The sequence below is a fragment of the Grammomys surdaster genome, unplaced genomic scaffold (assembly GCF_004785775.1).
Source record: "Grammomys surdaster isolate TR1022 unplaced genomic scaffold, NIH_TR_1.0 352, whole genome shotgun sequence".
In the NCBI taxonomy this organism is placed as follows: Eukaryota; Metazoa; Chordata; class Mammalia; order Rodentia; family Muridae; genus Grammomys; species Grammomys surdaster.
In genome coordinates, this window is record NW_021604771.1 from 763,423 (window position 1) to 786,669 (window position 23,247).

At 50.9% G+C, this 23,247-nt stretch overlaps 3 protein-coding genes, 1 long non-coding RNA gene and 1 pseudogene across 9 annotated transcripts in view; 3 read left to right on the plus strand and 2 right to left on the minus strand.

Moving 5' to 3' along the window:
- The window catches only part of Fam71e2 (family with sequence similarity 71 member E2), a 9,992-nt gene extending 1,922 nt beyond the window's left edge, over nt 1–8,070 (plus strand). The window contains exons 4-11 of the mRNA XM_028779407.1: nt 2,421–2,445; nt 2,642–2,729; nt 3,099–3,209; nt 3,291–3,343; nt 3,437–3,495; nt 3,736–5,083; nt 5,167–5,423; nt 8,047–8,070. Coding sequence (XP_028635240.1) covers nt 2,421–2,445; nt 2,642–2,729; nt 3,099–3,209; nt 3,291–3,343; nt 3,437–3,495; nt 3,736–5,083; nt 5,167–5,423; nt 8,047–8,070 — 1,965 coding nt within the window. The remainder of the gene's footprint in view (nt 1–2,420; nt 2,446–2,641; nt 2,730–3,098; nt 3,210–3,290; nt 3,344–3,436; nt 3,496–3,735; nt 5,084–5,166; nt 5,424–8,046) is intronic.
- A 483-nt stretch (nt 8,071–8,553) lies between these two features.
- LOC114631173 (cytochrome c oxidase subunit 6B2) lies at nt 8,554–9,874 on the plus strand. Of its 4 annotated transcripts, none has more exons than XM_028779469.1 (4): nt 8,554–8,695; nt 8,768–8,924; nt 9,498–9,598; nt 9,684–9,874. In XM_028779469.1, exons 2-4 carry the CDS (start codon nt 8,813–8,815, stop codon nt 9,735–9,737), a joined length of 267 nt encoding a protein of 88 aa, XP_028635302.1. In that variant the 5' UTR covers nt 8,554–8,695; nt 8,768–8,812; the 3' UTR covers nt 9,738–9,874. The 4 variants fall into 4 exon arrangements, with proteins under 4 accessions (XP_028635302.1, XP_028635301.1, XP_028635304.1 ...); XM_028779468.1 differs by having other exon boundaries at nt 8,799–8,924; XM_028779471.1 differs by having other exon boundaries at nt 8,799–8,924; nt 9,498–9,551.
- Nucleotides 9,875–13,942: 4,068 nt separating this feature from the next.
- Nucleotides 13,943–21,130, minus strand: Kmt5c (lysine methyltransferase 5C). Of its 3 annotated transcripts, none has more exons than XM_028779465.1 (9): nt 21,016–21,130; nt 19,243–19,452; nt 18,922–19,087; nt 18,486–18,595; nt 18,107–18,270; nt 17,955–17,974; nt 15,531–15,667; nt 15,209–15,393; nt 13,943–15,106 (listed from the first exon to the last, which is right to left on the minus strand). In XM_028779465.1, the coding sequence occupies exons 2-9, from the start codon at nt 19,350–19,352 to the stop codon at nt 14,583–14,585; spliced, it is 1,416 nt and encodes a 471-aa protein (XP_028635298.1). In that variant the 5' UTR covers nt 19,353–19,452; nt 21,016–21,130; the 3' UTR covers nt 13,943–14,582. The 3 variants fall into 3 exon arrangements, with proteins under 3 accessions (XP_028635298.1, XP_028635297.1, XP_028635296.1); XM_028779464.1 differs by having other exon boundaries at nt 17,955–17,992; nt 21,016–21,112; XM_028779463.1 differs by lacking the exon at nt 21,016–21,130 and adding an exon at nt 20,806–20,970 and having other exon boundaries at nt 17,955–17,992.
- On the plus strand, nt 19,893–21,314 carry LOC114631171. The gene is made up of 2 exons (XR_003712923.1): nt 19,893–20,089; nt 21,048–21,314. It is a non-coding gene; the product is annotated as an uncharacterized LOC114631171 (long non-coding RNA).
- A 1,323-nt stretch (nt 21,315–22,637) lies between these two features.
- Nucleotides 22,638–22,735, minus strand: LOC114631183 (annotated as a pseudogene).
- Nucleotides 22,736–23,247: the final 512 nt, after the last annotated feature.

A 23,247-nucleotide genomic window follows, 5' to 3' on the forward strand; every position in this document is an offset into this window, starting at 1 on the left:
GTGCTGATGCCCAGGAACCGTTAGGCTATGTAATAGAGACAGAAAGGTATATCAGCAGTGAGAAGCAATCCTGGGATGAAGTCTCTCAGGACCTTGCCTCTAAGAGCTCACCCATCATGGATCATACAAAACAGTGGGCCATCTCCAGAAAACATTTACTTGTGTGCCTTAGTCTTTCCTAGATTTGGTCTCACAGGCTTGTTACAAATTTGAGGCTAGTCTAGTTTATACCCACAATTCACTAGCCTAGGTCCTCTCCTTTTTGCATATGTGTGTGATCATGCATGAACACTTCGGTATGGGTTCTCTCCTACCATGTGGATTCTGGGAGTCAAACCAGGTCATCAGGCTTAGCAGCAAGCATCTTTACTTGCAGAGCCACCTGGCAGCCTTTGTCCTCACTTTCCATTCTTGGGATGATTTCTTTTTTTTCTTTTCTTTCCTTTTCTCTTCTCTTCTTGTTTTTTTTTTTTTTTCAGTTTGAGACAGGGTTTCTCTGTGTAGCCCTGGCTGTTCTGGAATGTGTTCCATTGATCCTTGACCAGGCTGGCCTTGAACTTAGAGATCTGCCTGCCTCTACCTCATAAGTGCTGGGATTAAAGGCATGTTCTACAACCCCCTGGCAAGTTTCTATTTTTTTTTTTTTTTTGAGACAGGGTTTCTCTGCATAGCCTTGCCTGTCCTGGAACTCACTCTGTAGACCAGGCTGGCATGGAACTCAGAAATCTGCCTGCCTCTACCTCCCAAGTACTGGGATTAAAGACCTGCACCACCACTGCTTGGCCAGCAAGTTTCTAGTTTTAATGAATCATAATTTCTAGTTCTTAAAAAAAAGAAAAGGTTTGGTGACTCATGCTTGCAATTCCCAAGAATCAGGAGGTTGAAGCGGGAGGGTTACAATGAGTGTGGAGCCAGCCTGGGCTATATAGTGAGTTTCAGGCTATCATAGGCTAGAGAGTGAGAATCTGTTTCAAAATGAAAACAAAAGAAGGGGCTGGAGTGGTTGTTCAATCCATAAGAAACTTCCCTTGCTCGTTCGAGAATCTGAACTTACTCCTGCCCCCTCCAGAATGCGTTTATAAACCCTAGGTGTGAAGTAGGGAGACATCTCAGTGAGTAAAGATGCTTGCCTCCAATCATGATGGAGTTGGAACTCCTGATTCCACATGATCGAAGTAGAAAGCCTAAAAGCTCCTAAACGCTGTTCCCTGGCTTCCAAGGATATGGCATGTGCACCTCCTCAAAATAAAAAGTAAATGTAATAAAAATTTTGAGGGACTGAAAAGGTGGTTTAGTGCTTAAGAGCACATACTTCTCTTGCAGAGGAATTATGGGTGCTGAAATCCTAGAGTGGTTCCCAACCACCTGGCACTGCAGCTCCAGGTGGTCTAATGCTTCTGCCCTCCATTAGTTGCCACACTCATAAACACACATACTTTTCACAAAGTTTATTAAGTGCTGGGTGTGGTGTAGTGTAGTTTTAATTCCAGGATTAAGGAGAAAGAGACAGGAGGATCCATGGGGGCTCACTGGACAAGCAAGACTAATCTAATTGGTGAGCTTCAGGTCAGTGAGAGACCGTCTCAAAGGAGGTGGACAACCTTCCCTAGGGTGACATCCGAGATGATTCTGTGACCACACATGCATACACATGCACCTGCATACACATGCACCTGCATACACATATGTATACATATGTATGCATACAAATGCACACGCACACAAACATGCATACACATGCGTCTGTACACACATACAAACGTACACACATGTGCATCTGCATAGAAACACAAACATTTAAAAAGAACGAGGAGTGTGTGTGAGTAGCACATCTTTAAATCCTAGCACTCAAGAGGCAGAGGCAGGATGGTCTTCGTGAGTTCAAGAACATCCTGGTTTATATAGCAAGCTCCAGAACATCTAGGACTATATAGACCCTGTTTCAAAGAAAGAGAGAAAGAAAGAAAGAAAGAAAGAAAGAAAGAAAGAAAGAAAGAAAGAAAGGAAGAAAGGAAGAAAGGAAGGAAGAAAGAAAGGAAGAAAGAGAGAAAGAAGGAAGGAAGGAAGGAGGAGAGAAAGAAGAGAGAAAGAAAGAAAGGAAAGATAAAGGAAAGAAAGGAAGGCAGAAAACAGAAGGTGCTAGATGGTTTAAGAGCATTTCAGGAGCATTTATTGCTCTTGCAGAAAACCTGGATTTGATTCCCAGCACAAACATGGCAGCTCACGAACATCTGAAACTCCAGTTCCAGAGGATCCAGTGTCCTTTTTAGTCTACACAAGCACTAAGCATGGACATGGTATACATACATGTATGCAGGCACTTACACATGCACATAAAATAAAAATGAATAAATAAATCTTAAACCAAAATAGAATGAAAATAAGAAAGAGACCTCTGCAAACTGTCCCTCTGTCCACAGACCCAGTCTGAAGGCGAACTTACAGGTGAGCCATCACTGTCAAAGGCTGGGCCATCTTCTGCGTGTCAGGTACCCTCCCTCAAAGCATGGGTGGGACTCACACACTTTGTCAGGCTCTTCTGCCCTCCCTGGCTGAGCTCACCTTGTCCTCAGAGTCTGTCTGCATGTCAGCGCCACCTGAGGTACTTGACCTTCCTTCCTCTCTTTGCCTCTCCTCCCAGTTGGAGTTGCTGGCCACACCTTTCCTTGCAAAATATTTTCTCAAAAACAAAAGAAGACCAAGGTGAAGCTGACCAAGGTGAAGCAGACAGTGTGTTTGTGCACATGAATGTGTGCATGGGTGGGGGAGTGTGTTTGAGTGTGTATGTGCAAGCGTGTGTGTGTATGGGTGTGTGGTGTGTGTGTGTGTGCACATGTGTGTAGTATATGTATATGTGCATGTGTGTATGTGTGTGTGTTGTGTGATATGTGTGTGTGCACGTGCATGCATGTGTGTGCATGTGTGTGTGTGTGTGTGTGCAGGGTGTGGTGTGCATGTGTGTGGGGGTGGGGAGGTGGGAGATTTGAGTGTGTGAAAGTATGTGTATGTGTGTGCATGTGTGAGTGCACCTGTGTGTCTCTATGTGTGTGTTCCAGAGGCTGCCCAGACAGTCTGACTAACTGTCTCCTCTCTGCCCATGGACAGCCAGTCAAGCACACGCTCAGGTCTCAGGCTGTGGGTGACTCTGTGCCTCTCATCTGGTCACAACTGCAACCTTCTGAGGATCAAATGAAAGTCACAGAAAACAAGTAGGCAATGGGTTTTGTGGCTGGTTGTGTTTAGGATCCTGGATCAGATGTCACTAATGTCCTACTGCATTACTTCTGTAGGTCCTATTTAGATGCCTGCTCTGACAGACCTGAATCTCTAATCCATGTTTCTGGTAGGAGCAATACCCACCCTCTGCTACCTACATGAACTTGCTTTTGATTTTGATCCCTTACCTAGAAGGCTCAGACTTCTTTCTGTCCTACAGACAAGGCCAGCATCACCATCCGGACCATCTTCAGCATCATCTCTAACACGATAAACCAGGTCCACTCTAGTTCAAAGGCCAGCTATTCACAAGGGGCTTGGATCTAGATTCCACGGTTGAGGGGAGGCTGGGGCCTGGAGTCCAGAGTCCAGTAAAGAGCACTGGGATATAGATTCTAGGGTCTGAGGGAGGAAGGTTGGGATATGGGCTCCTGGGTCAGAAGAAGAAAGATTGAAAGACAAGATTCCCAAGTCTTGTGTCTCCCCTGGTCCTGAAACATCCACCCCATCCACGTACAGGCCTACAAATCTGATTCTGATGAAGACACAGGCCGGGGTGGTCTAATTGAGACTCCTACAAAGTGCATCTCTCGGAACAACAACGATTTACCTGTCGTGACCTCCTCTGATCACCTGGACACCCTTCTGTGGGCGCAAAACCTTGAAGGTTTCATGGATACTGAATCTACCACACTAACTCCTATAAATACACCTTACCCTCCTGCCGTCTACATCTTTACGAAGTCTAAAGACAAGGCCAGGTCCACAGGCTCACCGAAACATGTGACGCCGCTGTCCTCCCACAAGGCTGCATCTGTCCCCATCGAACCAGGGAAAATGCCATTCATTTTTGACCAGTCTAATAAGGTGCCAGCTAAGCCTGCTCCAGCTCGGATGGCCTCAGCTCTTCCCACTCTGTCTCCAAAGACTCCAACTGCACCGTGGTCAAGATGGAAGTCTTCAGCCACACCTAGTGGTTTCCATAACTCTCAGCCTTCTGTTTCCCAGAAGACCCCAACTATTCCTGGACACCCCCAGAAGCCCCAAGTTGTAACTGCTCCAACCCAGCAAACTTTAACACCACAGCAGAAGCTTCTACAAGCACCTGCACATTCCCAGAAAGCCATGCACCCCAAAAAGGACCGTCCACTTGTAAATACCCTGTCTCAGAAGGATCCAACTGCCCAATACCAGAAACCTCTTGACTCATGGGCAAAGGCCCCTGTGGATCCTAGCATGTTACAGGAAGGAGGTGTGCTTGAGAGAAAGACTGAAGGGAAACAGGAACCAGTGTTGGTAGGAGAGCAAACTACAAAGGTGATAGACACGAGGGCCCTGCCCTTTGCCACTACCAAGAAGCAGTCCCAGGAGCTCTTGATTAGCAAAACCCAAGAGGTCACGCTGGAGGCCTTGAAGGGCAGGGAGAAGGACAGGGCCCACAAGATGGAGACAGAGACAACTGTGCATGTGCCTGATCTAAAGTCCAAGGAGACAGAGATTCAGAAGAATTTGGTCTCGACCAAGGAGATAGCTGCTGAGGACCCCTACACAGAGGACAATAGGCCCTTCTCTGCAGAGGGGCTTGCCCTTGCCAAGATGATGATCATGGCCAACTCCCAACACCAGCACCCGAAGCCAGCTACCATCTCTCTGCCCTCCTCATTCTCTGTGACTTCCAACGTGTCTCCCATGTCCTTGTTGGCCAATTTGTCCTTTAACACCAGCCAGCTGACCTTTCCAGAGGGAACACCAATAGTGGTCATAGAACAATCAGGGTCCCGTACTAAAGTGAACAAGGAGAGAACACAGCCCCAGATGGAGAGGAATCTGCCTGAGGACTTGTCAAGAACTTCCCAGGAGCCCTTGAGTGAGTTGCCAGACGTCCGTGTCTGTCTTTGATAGCTGAAAGATACCTGAAACTTGTGTTTCTCACCACCATGCTTATCTTAGGTTTGGATGACATGTCAAAGCAGATGACACCCTTCACCTACACAACATCCCCCACCTCTGAGACCTCAGTCACAGTGCCCCCAAATCCTGCAGTACAACACCAAGGATTCAAGAATCAATCACAGCATCCTCCTTTGATGGTGACAGAGTCAACCTCAGAAATTCTCCTTCCTGTCACTTTGCAAATGGAGAATAAGGGGAAAATGGCCACAAAAGCTGAGATGCCAGTGAAGGAATCTGGTGCCCGTCATAGTCAGGTATTTGGGAATAGTGATTGGCATCCAGTCTCGGAGGGTGGGGCTGGGAAGAGGAAACAGGTTCTCAGGATTACATTCAAGGCATTTGGAATGCTAACTGCGGACCTTAACACTGAGCCAACCCACATCATTAGACATGGAATACATATGAAGTGTTGGCTGTGTGGCAGATATTGGTCTAAGCAGTAGGGGTACTGCACCCAACAATAAGGCTGGCAGAAGCAGGAGTTGCTGCTTGGCACCTAGTGACTAGGGATCAGGGATATTGCTTAAACATTCACAGTGCAGAGGGTAGACCCCATTACAGCTCAGTGGCCTAAGGTGGCCTCAGCCTCAGAGCTGGGGGTCATTTGTGTAAAGACATGAGTGGGGGCTCAGATGGCAGGGTACTTACCTAGCATGTACAAAGCCCTGGGCTTGAACCGCCCAACACTGAATGAAACTAGTAGCCACTGGATGTGTATGGGGGTGGTGCTGGTGATGCGGCAGAGTCACACAGAAACTGCAGACAAGTTTAAGGACTTTGGCTCTGAGTGAGCTGAATGGTTGGGGCCAGAAGAATAGTTGGAACTGATTTATGTGGAAAGGGCTCTTTTTGCTGGAGTCCAGAATGTTAGTGGCTGGGGTTGGGGGCAGGGATGATGGCAGAGTATAAGAGTGCCACCCAGAAGAGGTATTGGAGGCTGCTCAGGAGATGATGGTAGCCTGGACAAGAGAGTGTGAAGAAGCCCTGGCTTTCTCTGACACTGTGAAGGGTAACAGGATGCTTCATTGACTATGCACGTGATGCTTAAAGGGTCACCCATTAGTCACTGTTCTCCACACTGTGACAAAATCCAGGACAAGGGAGGAAACGGTTCATTCTGGTGCACAGGTGGTGGGGACAATTCATCTCAATGGGGGAAACACCATGTACTTACTTCTGTGTGTGTGTGTGTTGGGGGGGGGTGATGGTATGAGTGTGTGCTGGCCTGTGCACGCATATTCGGAAGACAGAAGTCAACTCCTTGTGTCTTCCTCTGTGACATTCCCCTTTATTCTCTGAGACAGTCTCACTGAATTTAGAGCATGCTGTTTGGGGCTGGAGATGACTGGTCAGTGAACCCTGGACATCCACCTGTTTCCAGCCCACTTGTGCTGGGCTTAAAGGACCAGGCCAACATCCCTGGCTTTTCCATGGGTTCTAGAGTGCCAAAGTCAGGTCCTCCTATCCACTGGCACGGAGATTGCAGAGTAGTGCCACCCACATTGAGAATGGGTCTTCCCACCACCATTAACCCCAGAAGTTTGTCTCCTGGACAATTCTTGATCGTATTAAGTTGACAATATTAACCACCCACGATGATGAGGGTCACTGGGATGTGTAGCGGGTGCAGAGACCCTCAGAATGCAAAGACCTCAGGCAGCTGTGGGGCAAGACAGAGAAAGAAGGGCTCAAGGGCGGCTCTGAGATGACTGGGGAGGGTATGAGAGCCCACAGTTCAGGGGAAGTGATTTGGGGGGAGTTACCAGCCTGTGAGAACTGCGGGACCAGAGGAGGTTTTCTCTTCCTTCCTTCCTTCCTTCCTTCCTTCCTTCCTTCCTTCCTTTCTTTCTTTCTTTCTTTCTTTCTTTCTTTCTTTCTTTCTTTCTTTCTTTCTTTCTTTTTTTCCCCTTGGTTTCTCTGTATAGCCCTGGCTGTCCTGGAACTCACTCTGTAGACCAGGCTGGCCTCAAACTCAGAAATCTGCCTGCCTCTGTCTCCCAAGTGCTGGGATTACAGGAGATAGCTCACTTGATAAAGTGCTTGCTAGCCTAGCAGGCAGGCAGGAGGCCCCTGGATTTATTTTGGCACCAAATAGAACTGAGTGTGACAGTTCACACCTCTGGTCCTTACACTTGGGAGGTGAAGGCATGAGGACCAAGGAGTTCAGGATCACTTTTAGTTATGTATCAATATCAAGGCCAACCTGGACTATAAAGTGACCCTATCTCAAGTTATTAAGAGCCCTTGAGATAGCTCAGTGGATAAAAATGCTTTTTTGTCAGTCCCCAAGACTGACAGCCTGAATTCCATCCTTGGGACCCATAAGGTGGAAAGAGTGAGCAAACTGCCACAGTTGTCCTCTGATCTCCACAAGGACCTATGGCATGCCACCCATCTCCCCCTTTAATGGCAGCACTTGGGAAGCAGAAGAGGGAAGGAGAAGCAGGTGGATCTCTTAAGTCTGAGACCATTCTGACCTACAGAACCAGTTCCAAGCCAGCCAACTTCCAGGCCATTGTGAGACCTTTCCTCAAGGGGGAACAAAGTCAAAATAAAAACACTGTCACATACCAAGTGAAAGGAACAGACCCCCCCCCCAAAGCCAACCAAATATGTCTATGAAATGTCCAGATGTCCATGGAGACAGACAGTAGATGGTGGTTTTAAAGAGCTTGGAGATGAAGGAATGGTGGTACTAATGTGTTGTGTGGAGGTAAGATCAAAACATCTTGGAACTAGAAAGGTATGATAAATATACTGACTGCTTTTTAAGGCCTAAATAAACAGCTGTAGATTATATATATTTCTACACTCCTGGGTACCTTTCTCTCTGCTAGTCCCTTAAAACGTTCTCTGCCTTTCTCTTCCCACAGTAAGCAGCGACCCAAGGATTTAAGATAACATAATGCAGGAGGCTCGATCTGTCAGCAAATTGTCCAGAAGCCCAATGAGGCCAGGTACCCCTGAGATCCGGAAGACCTGGACATAGAGGAGTGGGTGTCAGGGGCCAAGAATCATACCCTCTTTCCTCCTTTCCTGACAGGCCAGCAGGGTGCTGCGTACCCTGACTGTAAGGCGCAGAGTGCTGAGAACACCGAATGTGGTCGCAGAGAGGGGAGGGGAATGGGATCCTCCTTTTCCCCTAGAGACCAGAGCTAGATATAAGTTTATATTATTGGGGAGGGTGGGGCGGGGCAGATGTCAGGGAGAAGCTCAACTTCGCAGGGATTAAAAGTCCTAGTCTGAGACTTAACAGCCCTGTCTTTGTACTGGTAAGTGTATGCGCTCTTGTGCGCGGGTCCCACAAGGAGATTGCCTTCAAGAACTGGGGGAGGGGCCTCCACTGGTCCCACCCACGCATTACAGACGACTCCTATTGGCTGGGACTCCCTGGGGGTCAGCCAATCCGGCCTGAGGGTCGTATATTTCTCGCGTGCTCTTGGCACTAAGCCCTCACGCTCAAGCTAAAGATACCGGTGGTTTCCGCAGCCCGGGTATTCCAGCTACGTTGGTCCACTTCAGTCTGGTGAGGACAGGGTGGGTGGTGTTTAGAGTGGGTCAGGAGCTGGGAAAGGTGGAAGCGCGGGGCGCCCCCTAGGCCCCACGGAGCCCTGCACCCCTTCCTGCAGGAATTGCTTCTTGGATGTTGGGTGTTAAAGCCCAGAAGCCCCCTCCGGGCCAATGGACAACGCCACCCTTCGACCCGCGCTTCCCTAACCAGAACCAGACTCGTAACTGCTACCAGAATTTTCTGGGTAAGACCGGTTGGGCCAAATTAGAGGGGAAGCCTCGTCCTGGAGACTGTCGGAGACCGTTGGAATGGGAGGCTGGGCCCTGGCTTGGAGGGGTGGGGCCTGCATCAAAGTGGGTGGGGCTGAGCCATGGAGGGGCGGGTCCTAGAATGGAGGGAGGCCGCTGGTCTGGAGGGAATAAGATTGCCACGTTGGGGTGAAATGGATTGAGCCAGAAGGGATGGAGCCTTGTCTGTAAAGCGCAAGACCAGGACTGAGGGGGAGAGATCAAGAGAAAAAGAGCGGGACTTGAGGTGAAGGGAGGCACCTGATCTGGAGCCGGCTGGAACTGAGCCCTGGAGGGCAAAGGTGAGGCAGACAACCAGAAGGGACTAAACCTCACTAGGTGATGGAGCTCAGTCAGGAAGGGAGTTTGGGGGCCGGAATGGAAAGGAGGAACCCGATTAATTGGAAAGTGTCAGACTCTCCTGAAAGGGCTGGGCATGATAGGTAGGGTGGGACCTAGGTCTAGGTGGGTGGGTCGTGGTCTGTTCTTGACTGGGCATGGCTTGTCTCACGACCCCCTCACCCCTGCAGACTACCATCGGTGTATGAAGACCATGAATCGCCGCGGAAAGAACACACAGCCCTGCGAGTACTATTTCCGTGTATTCCATTCACTGTGTCCCATCAGCTGGGTGAGAGGGCGGAGAGGGGTTGGTGGAAAGGGTAGTGGTTTCAGACTCAGGCTGAGCAGCCGCCGGGATCCCTCTGCCTCCGCAGGTGCAGCGCTGGAATGAGCAGATCAAACAGGGAACTTTCCCGGGCAAAATCTGACCTTGCTTGCACTTGAGCGCTGCTCCCCTGGCGGCATCAACCCCCAGTGACCGCTATCCTCTCATGAAGCCCCAGCTTGGGTGGCCCCCCTCCTCCACTTTGTCTTTATGCCACAAATAAAGTTATGGTGCTGCTAATATTTGTTTCTTTTCTTGTTTTGTGTCCTGTGTTTGAGACAGGGTATCTCGTGCTAATCCTGGAACTTTTTTGTCTTTTTTTTTTTTCAGAGCTGAGGACCGAACCCAGGGCCTTGCGCTTGCTAGGCAAGCGCTCTACCACTGAGCTAAATCCCCAACCCCCCTGGAACTTAACTTACGGACTAGATGGCTAGGATCCTCCCATTTCTGACTGCCCAGCACTGGCATTACAGCATGCTAGGGATCCAGGCATACACGGTGACTGCTTACTGGCTGAGCCCCTGAACACTGCTTCTTTTGATCATGGGGGCAAGAAGGATTGCAACCCTGTGAGTTAAGGCAGTCATAATTCCCAGGCAGGTAGACAGAAACAAGCTGAGAGGCTCTTGTGTTTTGCTTCTGATCATGAAATCAACATCTCAACATTGAAGGAAGCCCATGCCTTTAGTCCAGTACTCCAAAGGCAGAGGCATGTGAATCTCTGTGAATGTGAAGCTAGCCTGGTCTACATAGTGAGTTCAAGGCTAATCAAGGTTACATTACACAGTGAAATGCTGGCAAAACAAAACCATTCCTAAAAAAAAAAAAATAACAAAACACTCCTTTAAAACAACAACAATAAGCTGGCAGTGGTGGCGCACGCCTTTAATCCCAGCACTTGGGAGGCAGAGGCAGGTAGATTTCTGAGTTTGAGGCCAGCCTGGTCTACAGAGTGAGTTCCAGGACAGCCAGGACTACACAGAGAAACCCTGTCTCGGAAAAAAAAAAAACAAAAACAAACAAACCCAACAACAATAACAACAACAAAACCTTCTCCAGCTACAGGGCTCCACTGTGTCTGTCCTGTCTCTCAGTTGCCACACCTGCCTGTTACCAGTCTTCAAATGTCCACACCTCATCCTCCTCCCATCCTGTCTGGGCCAGCTATGCTATCACACTCCCACCCATCCAGTCTCTGGTCGTGAGGAATCTTCATTCCATGACCTAATGCTGTTCCATTATTCCCTGACTACTCTGCTTTGACACTGTATCCACTTTTAGTCATGTTGTATCTCCACTGGTCCCTCCAAAAACATCCTGTCCCCTCAATAAGAGCCCTCTTGTCCCAACAAGGCAACAGACTTGCCCATCCTTCAGCAACCCCGAAACCTGGCACATCTGATTTTATTAATTTAAAAAATGTATATGAATAAACTACTCATGTGTACACATGCACGAGTACACACACACACACACACACACACACACACACACACACACACCTTGAATACCTGGTGCTCAAAGAGGCCAGAAGGGAGCCTTAGATCTCTTAGAACTTACAGCAGTAAATGCTCTTAACCACTGAGCTATCTCTACAGCATCCTGCCCACTTTGATTTCTAATGCAGGTCTATCCTGTGCTCATGTGGAGCCATCTGTTCCTTTGTCCATACATGATGTTTCTTCCACTGACCTCTTTAGCACATTCACACTTGTCTGAATTATTCTTTCTTTCCATCTTTTCCAATCATTTTGGTTCCAGATGCTCCCAACCATGAGTGACACCATTTTATGGACGAGTCTATGTAGTCCTTGAACCAAAGAGATCCACCCGTGTCTGCCTCCTTCGTACTGGAATTAAAAGTGTGTACCACCACTACCATGCTGTCCTGATAACGTCCTAGACCCCTTTTTAAATATGTGTGAGTGGGTGGGTGGGTGCTGGTTGGAGGAGGCCAGAAGAGGACATAAGATGCCCTAGGGCTGGAGTTACTGGAAATTGTGAGTAGCCTAATGGCAGGAAGAACAGCAAACACTCTTAGCCACAGAACCTTCTCTTCATCCTCAAGAGTGACTCTATCTGTTTATTGTTCTGAGATAGTCTCTTATAGCCTCGAACTCTCAATCATCCTGACTCTATCTTCCAAGTGTTGGGATTATAGCCACGAAGCCCAGTACTAGTAATCCTAAATAGAGGCCTCTAGCTGGCTGTGCTGGCAATCTGCTGTTACCCACAGCTATCAGCCTCCCAGCTAGACCTGAAGTAATCCTCAGTCTCTGTCTTAAAAGGCCTCAGGTGACTACATTTAACTCCCAGGTTCAAAGATAACTTTGATTTTGCAAGTCATCTTCCTGAGAGACCAACCTGTTTCTTGAGCTGTAAACCAAGATGGCTAAGACTCGGGTTATCAGAAGTAGGACAGGAGGCATGGCTGAGCTCCGAGGACTTGCTGGTTCCACCCTTGATGACCTGTCTACCACCTGCCCCATGGGCTGCTCACCGCCCACCAAGGCACACCCCAGATGGCCTGGGATGACTACATCTAGACCTTGGCCTCAGAGCTGTCTGACCACAACCTAAGAGGGAGGGTCAGGGTGGAAGTACAGGGTAATGACAAGGCTTCAGGAAGATACTGCTCACTCACCATCCCGACAGGTAGTGTTACTGAGAGAACGGCAGCTGACCAGAGGGCACTGTCAGGGGTAGAGGCTAAATGCTCCCTCTAGACCTAACATCACCCAGTTAGGTGTCTGGAGCACAGGACAATCAGCTGGGCACCCATGTTTTGTCCTGCCCAGAGTCCTGGGTCTAGAGTACATATTCTCTCAACGCCCATTCCTTCCTCTACCTCCTCTCCTCCTCAGGTCCATAATCCCTCTTGTCATTGTCACTTGGCTACTTCCTGTCTCTTTCCAACACGTTTTAAGACCAGACAGGCATCAAGCTTTCTATGTAGAGAAGGCTGGCTTCAAACTCACAGAGAACCATCTACCTCTGCCTTCCAAACACTGTGATTAAATGTGTGCTGCCACTGCCTGTCCATTCGGGGCCATTCTTATAATCATGGCCAACTCTGTCCATGATTGACCTACACAAGGAACCAGATCACACCTTGCCTACTGCATGTAGCCAGTCCCCACTTGGGCTCCTTGCCTCCATCACTAACTTTCCACAGCTCTCTAGGCCTCCCCCAGCGAGTGTTTCCACACCTATATCCACTAGATCAATGTCCCATGATCCGAGGGCCACACCCTGTCTCCTAGCAGCCTCCCCTGCTTAGAGGGAGGATTCAAGACCAATTGCCCTGTTTTCCTCTTCCTTCTAGCTCTGTAGTTCCTCAGAGACCTGTTTCTTCTGGGGCTACTGGTGAGTTTCATGTGTTTCCCGGGCAGAGAGGCCAGAACATCAAAATGGCTCTGCTGTTCTTCCTATAGGCTTTGTCCTTCAAGACCCCACTTCACTTCCAGACAGTGGCTCTCCCCATAGGACCCTACGGCTCCAGGAGCCATCAAATCAACCTCCAAGGTTCTCTAAGGGCGAGAAACAGGACAGGGAAAGCCCCACCGAGGCGGCACCAGTCTCCATGCTGTCTCTTTTCTTTCTTGGTTCTTTTTTTCCTTTCTGGTATGAAGATTCAAATTTAGGGCTGGGCATCTGCTGTGTAAGTCCTCCACCACTGAACCATGTCCCCAGCTTGTTTTATCCTATTGTACACTGGGAACGCTTAAGGACAACTGGGTTACGTGAGGTCCCCTCCACCCATCAGCTAGGCTGAGTTTCTTGGCCTCATATCACCTCCTCTCAACCTGCTCCTAAATAGGCACACCCCCAAGTGCAGGGTTGTTTGTTTGTTTGTTTGTTTTGACAGTTTCACTCTGTAGCCTTGGCTGGCCTGGAATTCCCTGTGTAGATCAGGTTAGTCTTGAACTCACACAGCTCTGTCTGCTTCTGCCTCTTAAGTGTTGGGGTTAAGGGGATGCCACCACACCAGGCTCTGCTCTAGGTCTGGTTGAGAAGTGACAAGTCCCTGTATGGCCTCAGGCAGGTCACTCTGCTTCCCGGACACCAGTTCTTAGTTATCTCCTCAGTTCCCCACAGCAGCGAAGGCATTTGGCCATGTCCTATAAGCACTGTTTGTGCAGTTACAGGGCTTTATCTTAGTCCAGCAGTCCCCAGGACCCACTGTCCTCTCCCTGCTTAAGGCACAGCAGGGTAGTCGTCAGTCTCCCAAGCATGCCACCTGATCTTCCCAGCCAAGCTGACATCTCACCCTCCAACTTGACATCACATGAAAACATAAAAAACTCCTAAGGGCTTACAAGGTTTTAATAAAAAGTTCAAGTTCTTCCAATCCCCCATCATACCCCATTCTGGTGTGGGGAGGAGAGGGAGCCTCCCCAACACCCCAGTAGCACCAGGGATAGCACCGTGAAAAAGATGAGGTCACACCTGGCCTCCCTGAGACCCATGGGGCAGAGCCAAGGATGTGCCCCTGGGTACCACCCACCCCATCTGACCACCCCTCCCTCCATCAACTGCAGAGCTGAGAGCCAGCTCACTCCCCACTGTGGAAGCAGCTCGGAGAAGGCAAACCCCCAAGTCAATTCCACTTCCTGAGGCCTGGCCTTCTGGAGAGGCGCCATGGAGTGGCCCCCACCCCCTTATGGCTTTGCTCCCTGGGGAGGAAGAGACTGAGGGGAGGGAGGGGGATGACTCCTACAGTCCTGAGGTGGGGGCAGGGACATCAAATGACCAGGACTCCCTGCTGGGTTGGGGCTGGCTCAGGGGTCAGTAGCCACAGAGCAACAAGGATCAACTCTCTGGGGATGTCTCAACAGACACACTCCCAGCATCAGACCTGGGTTAAGGGTCAGCTCCCTCTTTCCCTTCTGGTGGAGTCCAGGATAGAGACTCTGCACTCCATCCTGGGCTCCTTGTAAGCAGCCCATCATAGCTCACCACTATTGATGTCCAGATCAATAGAACCGTGACTGACCACTAGCCGGAGGCGCTTAGGTGGGCAGAAAGGAGCAAAGGCAAGGGCCTGCTTAGGGATGAGGTCAGGGGTGGGGACAGGGCCTGGGCTCCCAGCAGGGGCAGGAGCAGCTGGTCGGGCTGGGGCTAGGCGGGTAAGTTTCACACGCACCACAGAAGGTAGCCCATACCGCCGGGCCCAGTACCAGTCCTGTTGTAGGGTCCAGCGAGTCTGGGGGAGCAGGGGTAGGGTCACCGTGGCCTCAGCCCGTAGTTGGCAGTGGGGACCACAGCCTCCCCATCGGTGTAGGGAGACACAGGCAGTGTGGAGGACAGGGGGCAATGAAGCCTGGCGGATCCTGGGGCGATGGTGGCGGCGGCGGCGGCGGCGCTTCCTGGGATGTCCTCTGGGCTGGGGCTGAGGCACCCACTGGAGCCAGAGGGGCAAGTAGTCCAAGTTGGGGCTAGCAGGCAGCAGGCATGGCGGCTGGCAGGCAGCTGTGGAGGTCAGAGGAGATGGAAAAGTAAGAGCCGGCCAACAGGACCTGTGCAGTTCTTCCTCTGGACAGATTGGGAAAAGTGACCCAAAGGCAAGCTCACCACAGAATGGGTCAGGGCGCAGTGGGGACGGGTGGGAGCAAGCCCACAGGCTCATCAGGCTCTGCTGGCTGCTGTCCAAGCCCTGCTGCAGACGCCTCTTTGTCTCTCGGAGCTCATACTTGTCCAAGGGCTGTGGCCGAAGCTCAGGCTGCCTGGGCTGAAGTCTGAAAGCTCCCTCGCCTTTCCTGCAGGAACAGAAAAGGGCAAAGGGAGAGGCTGGGCTGGACATGTTTTAGGTGAATCCTGAGGCTGCATCCCAGCCCAGCACCCCTTGACCTCCCAGGGCAGGCTGACACACCCTGCCCACTCAGTCCGTGCCTACCTCTCACAGGTATAGCACTCACAGTGCTCGTTCTTCTCACCGAAGAAGCCCTCGCCATAGAAGCAAGTCACTTCATCCCCCGGCTCAATGTCCCGTAGCACCTTCACACAGGCAGTATTCCCATCTGAGGGCACAAACTGAAGCCATGCCCCCTCAGCATCCTAGCGGGGAGCACAGGGCAGGAGCTATCCAGCTCCACAACCTGGCCAGGGACCCAGGTCCAAGGGTTCTGTAATGAGTTAGGCTGCAGCTAAGGAGCCTTCTCCTACCCCACCATTTATTGGTAGCTATCCTGGCTGGAGCCTGTTCTCCACAAAGCCTTTTAAGAGCCCGCTTTCTGTGTCTACCCCTCCCTGACAGTCAGTGAGCTAACCTGACCTCCAGGCAGGATGCGGTGACACTCCTTGTGCTCTTCCTCTGACTTGTGGACAAGTATCAAGCTCTGCCCCTCAGATCTACCCGTCCTCTCAGCAGAGTTCCTCAGGAGCCACGCCTCCTTGCCTCTCTGCCTCTCTGGCTACTTCCCAGTCTCCCAGGGCTGGTGTCCACTCTGCAGCCAGATTCTCGTCTCCTCCAGCCCGGCACTTAGGATCACTCATCCCGAGGCTACCCTATAGACTTCTTATTTCTCTCCCCCATCTGCAGCTATCTCTGCACTCCCAATGTGGGAGGGAACATGGGCAACATCTAGCTATCTAGCCAGCCGGCCACTCAAACCTGATACCCAAAGTGAACCTACATGCCTCCCTGCCTGAGGGCCTCCAGGCCGACTGGCCAGTTCCTGAATGTAGCACCTCCTAGATCCTCGCTCTCCTCTCGTCCTCCTGCTCTTCCTTCAGTTGGTCCTTTATCACCTGAAGGTCTATCACATGCCAATCTCCTCATGGCCACCCTCACTCTGTACACTTCTTCCCTTTCCACTGAGCCTCCTACACACTGCTGCCATAGCCATCTAGAAGCCAAATCTCCCATCATGCTGCTGGAAGGAGAATCGACTAAGCTTAGTAGTCAGATTGCCACCTCTTTGGTTATGGGGTGCCTCACTACAGTCCCAGACACATGGTGTGAAATGCCTTGCCCTCTGTGCCTCTGAGTTTCTTCAACATGTACAAAAGCTCTGCTCCTCCAAAGCCTGCTGATTCCAGACCACTCTACTCAGTGAGCAAGCTAACGACTGTGTGCATGGTGCCACTCAGTGTCTGCATACAAGGCAAAGGGCCTAGAGAGGGCTGTGTGTCACTCATCCCGAGAGCCTCTGACACACGGAACAAGTCTTGTGCGTTCTCAGGTGTCTACCACCTGACCCCAACAACAGGAGAAACCTGAGACCAGGCCACACAGCTATAACTCTTTCCAGATCTGAGTCAGGAAGCTGAGCTTTGGCCCTTAGTCATGACATGGGTGCTCCCACAGAGGGCCAGAGGTCTGTGTCCTGACAGAACACAAATTGGGGGCTTCTAGTGGACTACCCTTACCTTACTTTATTATTATTATTATTGTTACTTGGTTATACATGCATACACACATACACACACACACTAATTTTTATTTTATGGTCATTGGTGTTTTCCCTGCATGTATGTCTGTGTGAAGATATAAGAAGCCCTTGACCTAGACCTACACACAGGTGTGAATGGCTACATGGGTGCTGGGAATTGAACCCAGGTCCTCTGGAAGAGCACCCAGTGAGTGCTCTTAATGACTGAGTCATCTTTCTAGCCCCCTTTTTAGTTTTGAAGACAGGACCTTGTTACTATATAGTCTTGGGTGACCCAAAACTTACTATGCAGACCAAGCTGGCCTCCAACTTGTAGCAGTCCTCCTGCCTCTGTCTCTCAAACACCGATTCACGAGTACAAGACAGGGTGCTCAACTAAAACTCTGCTTTTGTTCTTGTTGGTCCTGTGGGTTGACTTCAGGCCACTCATATGCTAGGCAGAGCACTACCACTAAGCAACACTGTTAGCTCTCTCTGTTCTGTCTCTGTGGTATGGACTCAGGGTCTTACACATGCTAAGCAAGCACTCCACCCGGAGCTACATCCCTAGCACTTTTGAAATATACTTTCACTGAAGTTGCCAAGATTAACCTAGAACTTGGCAGGTCCCTTTCTTGGCTTCTCCCCGTCCCTGCCTTCAAAGCTGCCTAGTGAGATTAGCCACCTGCTAATCCGTCTCCCTATCACAGCTCTGCCTCCATTTCAGCCAGTAACCCAGGCTCCGCCACAACTGATGCCCCTCTCTCCCCGACCTGATGTCCTTCAGGGCGCAGGCCTTCCCATGCTGCCCACCCTAGGTGCTGCTACCAACTATGAGGGACTGCAAAGGATAGGAAATCACCTTGCCAGGTTGGATAGTCCAAAACCAGCCCTCCCTCCACTTTGATTCCCACACGCCCGCCCTTTTCACGCTCTGAAGGTCTCACCTTGCAGTTGGGTTTGCAGTCTGCCTCCATGGGGTGGACAGGAGAGAAAAGAGAAAGAGTGAGCAAGTAAAGACAGCCCCTCTCCCTTGTCTCACGCACTGGTCTGTCTCCCCCCCCAACCCCCAGCATCCTCTCTCTAGCCTTGCCCTCACCATGGTTGATGAAGGCAGCTGGGCCGAGCCACAGCTGGGTACTCCTTTTGCGGGTGGAGTACATGATGCTGAAGTCGTTCTCGCCGGCCCTGAGCAGGTATTCATCCTCCTCACGCAGCTCTGCAATGCAGCCCACCAGCAACTCTAGCTTCTCATTCTTCTTCCTGCCGAGAGGCTTAGGCTATAGGGCTCTGAGCAACGCCTCCCAGTGCTTGCTGGGGATGGGGGCCTCTCACACAGAAGCACCCTGGGAACAGGAGCTCCGAGGTGCAGGGCCAGCCAGTGCATCTTCCATTCATTCTCTCTCAAATCCCCCACTTCCCCCTGGGTCCTACCTCATCCAGAGGGACTGGGTCTCTGCTCCCAGCAGCCTCCTTACCAAGCACGGGTAGACACAATCTTGGCCCCATTAGTCTCCATGGAGTAGCGGGTGCAGGGCAGAATGGTGAAGCCACTCTCAGGCAGGAAGGCTCGGAGGTAGCAAAAAATCTGAGAGAACAGTGGGGGAGGGCAGGGAGATGAGCAGGGCCAACCACAGGGGCCTCTTTCTCTTGGACCAGGTCTACTTTGTCATTTGACTGTGTGCCCTGCGTCCTCTCTGGGTCTAGGTGTCCTCATCTGTTAAAGGAAGAGGAGGGTGGACTCATCTCAGCTCACCCACCCCCAATTATCTTCTTCTAGGATTCTGAGCCTTCCTTGCAGGCTGTCCCCAGCAGCAAGGCAGTCTTGGACCTGGGGGCTACTCTCCTGAGAGCTCTGGAATCTGCTACATGGAGAGCACAGTGCAGGGCAGGCTGGGGCATGGGCTCCCTCACGTGGCTCTTGAGGGCAGCCTTCTGACGAGGGGGACGGTTCTGGAAGTAGTGGGCCATCCAGCCTCCCAGTGTCAGGGCCCGGAATGCAGCCTCCAGGTCCCGTTGCCTTAGGAAAGCTTCCAGTGCTGAGCGAAGGTGGTGTTGTCGCCGCACGGTGGGCACAGGGCTGGGAGAAAGGGTATGCCTGGGTTCCAGGGATTCCCAGACCCCTGGAACCTACCTGAAGCCTCAGGGAGACCAGGCTGAGTAAAAACACAAGAGAAAGGCTCCAGGACCCAGGACCCAGGACCCAGGACCCAGGACCCCCAAATCCCCCCTCACCTGACATTCATCTTATGGGTGCGGAAACCGAGGTAGGGGTCAAGAACAAGGCTGGTGGCCAGGTCATCATTCTCGCACAGTTCTCGGGCTGTCACTCGATCAGGCCCCATGGTGCTCTAAAAACCATGCTGTTTCTGGCACGGAACAGGGCACATGGGCATGCCACTCAGAAGCTGCATGGGATGTCTGTGGGGCCCAGAGCCTGCTTATCTGTAGGAGAACACGGGGGAGGGGGGCATCAATATTGACTCTACAGGGCTTTCTGCAAGAATGATACCCAACAGATACTTTTGAGTGAGGAAACCCTAAGAGAAATACAGTCTCCTGTGCATTACGTATTTCCCTCCCCTCTTGCAAAACAGACACACATCCCCCAATCACACACAATAGCTTCCCAGGACATGTATGCTTTCACAGATGTCAGCACATACAAAGACCACCTTGCCAAATGCACAAGTCGGAGACAGGTCCCTATGTACCCAGGGGGAAGGAAGACTAATTGGCAGTCTAGGATAACTCCAAAAGCTTAGCATTGCAGGAGGGAGTTGGGACAGCTGGGCTCTCATCAAGGGAAAGGGGGAAATGAACTCCATGTTTTGAGCTTCTTGCCTGCCTTTGCTGACCCTTGCTAGGCTGATTCCCTTGTCATCGTCGCCTCCCTCCAAGGTCATCCTCCTCTTGGGAGGGGTCAAAAGGTTGTGGAGGGAACCCAGGCAGCCATTACAGGAAGAAGGATCCAGTACCTATCCCCCCCCACAGAGAATTCCAGCAAAGGGGAGGGCCCTCAAGAGGACAAAAACAGGAAGAAGAGACAGAATGGAGAGAAGGAAGAAGTCAAAACAAAAGGGTAGGAGGGAAAGAGGGAAAAAAATAGATTCAGAAAACCAAATCAAGGAAGATGGAGAGACAGGTTACTCAGTACCCTCACTATGGTGTGTCTGATAATGCTGCACTTTGGGAGAGAGCAAGGAGACAGAGTGTGTCAGACACACTCTCCCGCTCTGGGAGAAAGATCTGGAAAAAAAAAAAACAAACCAAAACAAGTCTGGGTTAAATAAAGAGGGTGCTTAGAAAAAAGCCTGGAAGCTGGGAAAAGACAAAGCCAGGTATAGGGAGTATGGTGTGAAGGGAGGGAAAGGGGAGAGAAACATGGAGGGAAGTCAGGGGGTGAAGGGTGGGGAGTGAGGAATGAGGCCCCTGCGGTTGCAAGGGAGGAGCCCACAAAATCCAAAGGGTCCAAGGGCCTGGGGGTCCAAGGGAAGGGCTTAGAGGTTCCAAGCAGGGTTTGGGGGAAGTCCTGGGGGATCTGAAGTGATGGAAACCTGAGAGATCCTAGGGGTTTGAGGAGGGAACTGGGGGCGCTAAGTAGCTAACTAAAGCCTGGGAGGGTTGTAGAAGGGGGCTGGGGAAGCAGAGAGTCAGAGGAAGGGCCTCAGAGGCCAGGCTAGTGAGACAGGAGTCAGGAAGTGCCCTGAGTGTGACAGGGTAGGTAACGATGCAGGAAAAGGTGGCGGGGATGGGACCTGGTGGGGCAGGGAGCGATCCTACGGTGCAAGGAAAGACCTGAGAGTGAGAGAGGAGTCGGCATGGGCTCCAGGGGTGCAGGGAAGGCTACGAGTGAGGAGCGCGTAGATCCGCGGGGCTGGAGACTTGGACCGCAAGGCTCGAGGAAGGGCCCGGGGACCGTCGGGTCAGGGGGTGACTGGGAGGCCGGGCGGCGCGGGGCGGGGGCCAAGAGGGGACTCAGAGGTCGGGCCCCGCGCCGCCCCTCACCCGCTTCTCCTCCTCCTCCTCCTTCTCCTCAGGCGCCCGCGTTGCAGCCGCCACCTCCACCCACCGCCTTCTCCGGCTCTCGTCAGACACAGCTGCCGCGCCTCCCCTGGACCGGGATGTCAGGAAGCTCAACCCTCTATTGGCCCAATCCGCCGTCACTCTTCCGTTGCTATGAAACTTGCGCTGTTCTTATTGGCTGACTCTCATTGCTCTCTTTTTCCTGCCTCTCCTTGGTCCCCAGTCGGTGCCCTGACAAAACCCCACCACGCCCACTCTGTCAATAAATCCAGCGGACTATAGCTAATGGCTCGAGTCGCTGTCATTCAGACGTTGCCATAAATATCTGTCCCGCCTCTTTCTCGGCTCTTCCCCAAATCAATGCTTTCATTGGCTCAAAGAGCCGTCACTCCAACCGAAACACTGTCTGGGTCAGGTTATTCAGGTCCAAGTGAAAAGAGGGCGGGCTCTATCAGATACAAACTTCGTGTTTTATTGGTTGGCCTTAGGCAGGACCACGCTTCCATTCGCTAAGGCCTCGGTCCATCACCCTAGAATCCGGGGCTCTAGTTTCTTTCTTTCGGCTTGAAGGAGGGCAAAATCTCTGAGCGAACCAGGAAGGAAAGAGGTGAACGCACACGAGCGCCACAGCTGCCCCCCCCCCCCGCCCCAGGAGACCATTGGTTGCCATGGCAACAAAACTTCATTGCCAACCCTGCTTGGCAAGAAGACCTTTTTTTCTCTTTCCCAATATTCATTATCGTTTGGAAAATTGTACCTACAAGAACTCTGTGAAGTTTTCTTGTCCTGCCTATGAACAGGTCGGAAACAGACGACGCTGAGGAGTTGGGACTTAGGAGACAAGCTCTGACTCATGGGGCACTCCCACGGGGGAAACTCCTGTAATTAGGATCACCCCTTCTTCAATCCTGCAAATATAATTAGCAGGATATCATAATTACGTCCAAACAAATAAGCTCCATGCTTGGGGCAGGCAGTCTTTGTTTTTGTTTTTCATAAGTTATCTGTTTGGTGGGTTAGAACAATGCCTACGTCAGAGAATGTTTTGTTAATACGAACTGAAGGAACAATCGATTGAAGTGAGATGGGAACACTGAAATGGCCCAGTGGGTAAAAGCACCTGCCCACACGTCTGACAGCCAGGATCTACATGATGGAAAGAGCACCGACTCCTGAAGGTTGTTCTTGACTTCCAGATTCATGCTAAGGCCTGTGCATCCTCACACAAGTACACACACACACGCACAATTAATTAAAACATAGTAGCTTCTCTTTTGAGACATGCAGCTTTGGCTGTCCTAGAACTCACCATGTAGACCAGCCTGGCCTTGAACTTACAGTGATCCTCCTCCTGTCTCTGCCTCCAGAGTGCTGGAATTGAAAGTGTGTGCCACTATGCCATGCATAATATTCTGTGGGTTTTGTTGGTGGTGGTTTGGTTTTAGTTTGATTTTTTTTTTTTTTTTAGACAGGGTTTCTCTGTATCCACCTGGCTATCCTGGAACTCAAATCTGTAGACCAGGCTGGCCTCAAACTCAGATATCCTCCTGCCTCTGTCTCTCAAGTGCTAAGGCATCTGCCACTACCAACCAGCCAACATTTTTTTTAGTATGGAACGCTTCACGAGTTTGTGTGTCATCCTTGCTCAGGGGCCATGCTGATCTTCTCTGTGTTGCTCCAGTTTTAGTATATGTGCTGCCACAACGTTTTGTTTTTAAGGAGGCTGAAGTTTTGCACTGTTCCATGATCTTGGGGTTTAGCCAACTCACAGCTTCGTGGTCCCATCTACCAAGCAAGTATCATACACATCACACTTTCAAGTGTCTGAGGTCCATGCCTCACTGCCCTTATCTCTCCTGCATTCTAAGACAGCCCCCTATCCTAAGCATCTCTCCAGATAAAGATGACTATATCTTCCTTGGGTGCTGTCACATTGTATAAGATTTTCTTTCTTTCTTTTTCTTTCTTTCTTTTGTTTTTGTTTTTGTTTTTTCGAGACAGGGTTTCTCTGTGCAGCCCTGGCTGTCCTGGAACTCACTCTGTAGACTGGGCTGGCCTCGAACTCAGAAATCTGCCTGCCTCTGCCTCCCAAGTGCTGGGATTAAAGGGGTGCACCACCACCACCCAGCTAAGATTTTCAAACAGCTAATAAAAATATTGAAGAAAAAAAAACCCCACTAAATAGCCAAGTGTCTTCCAGACTGTTGAAGTAGA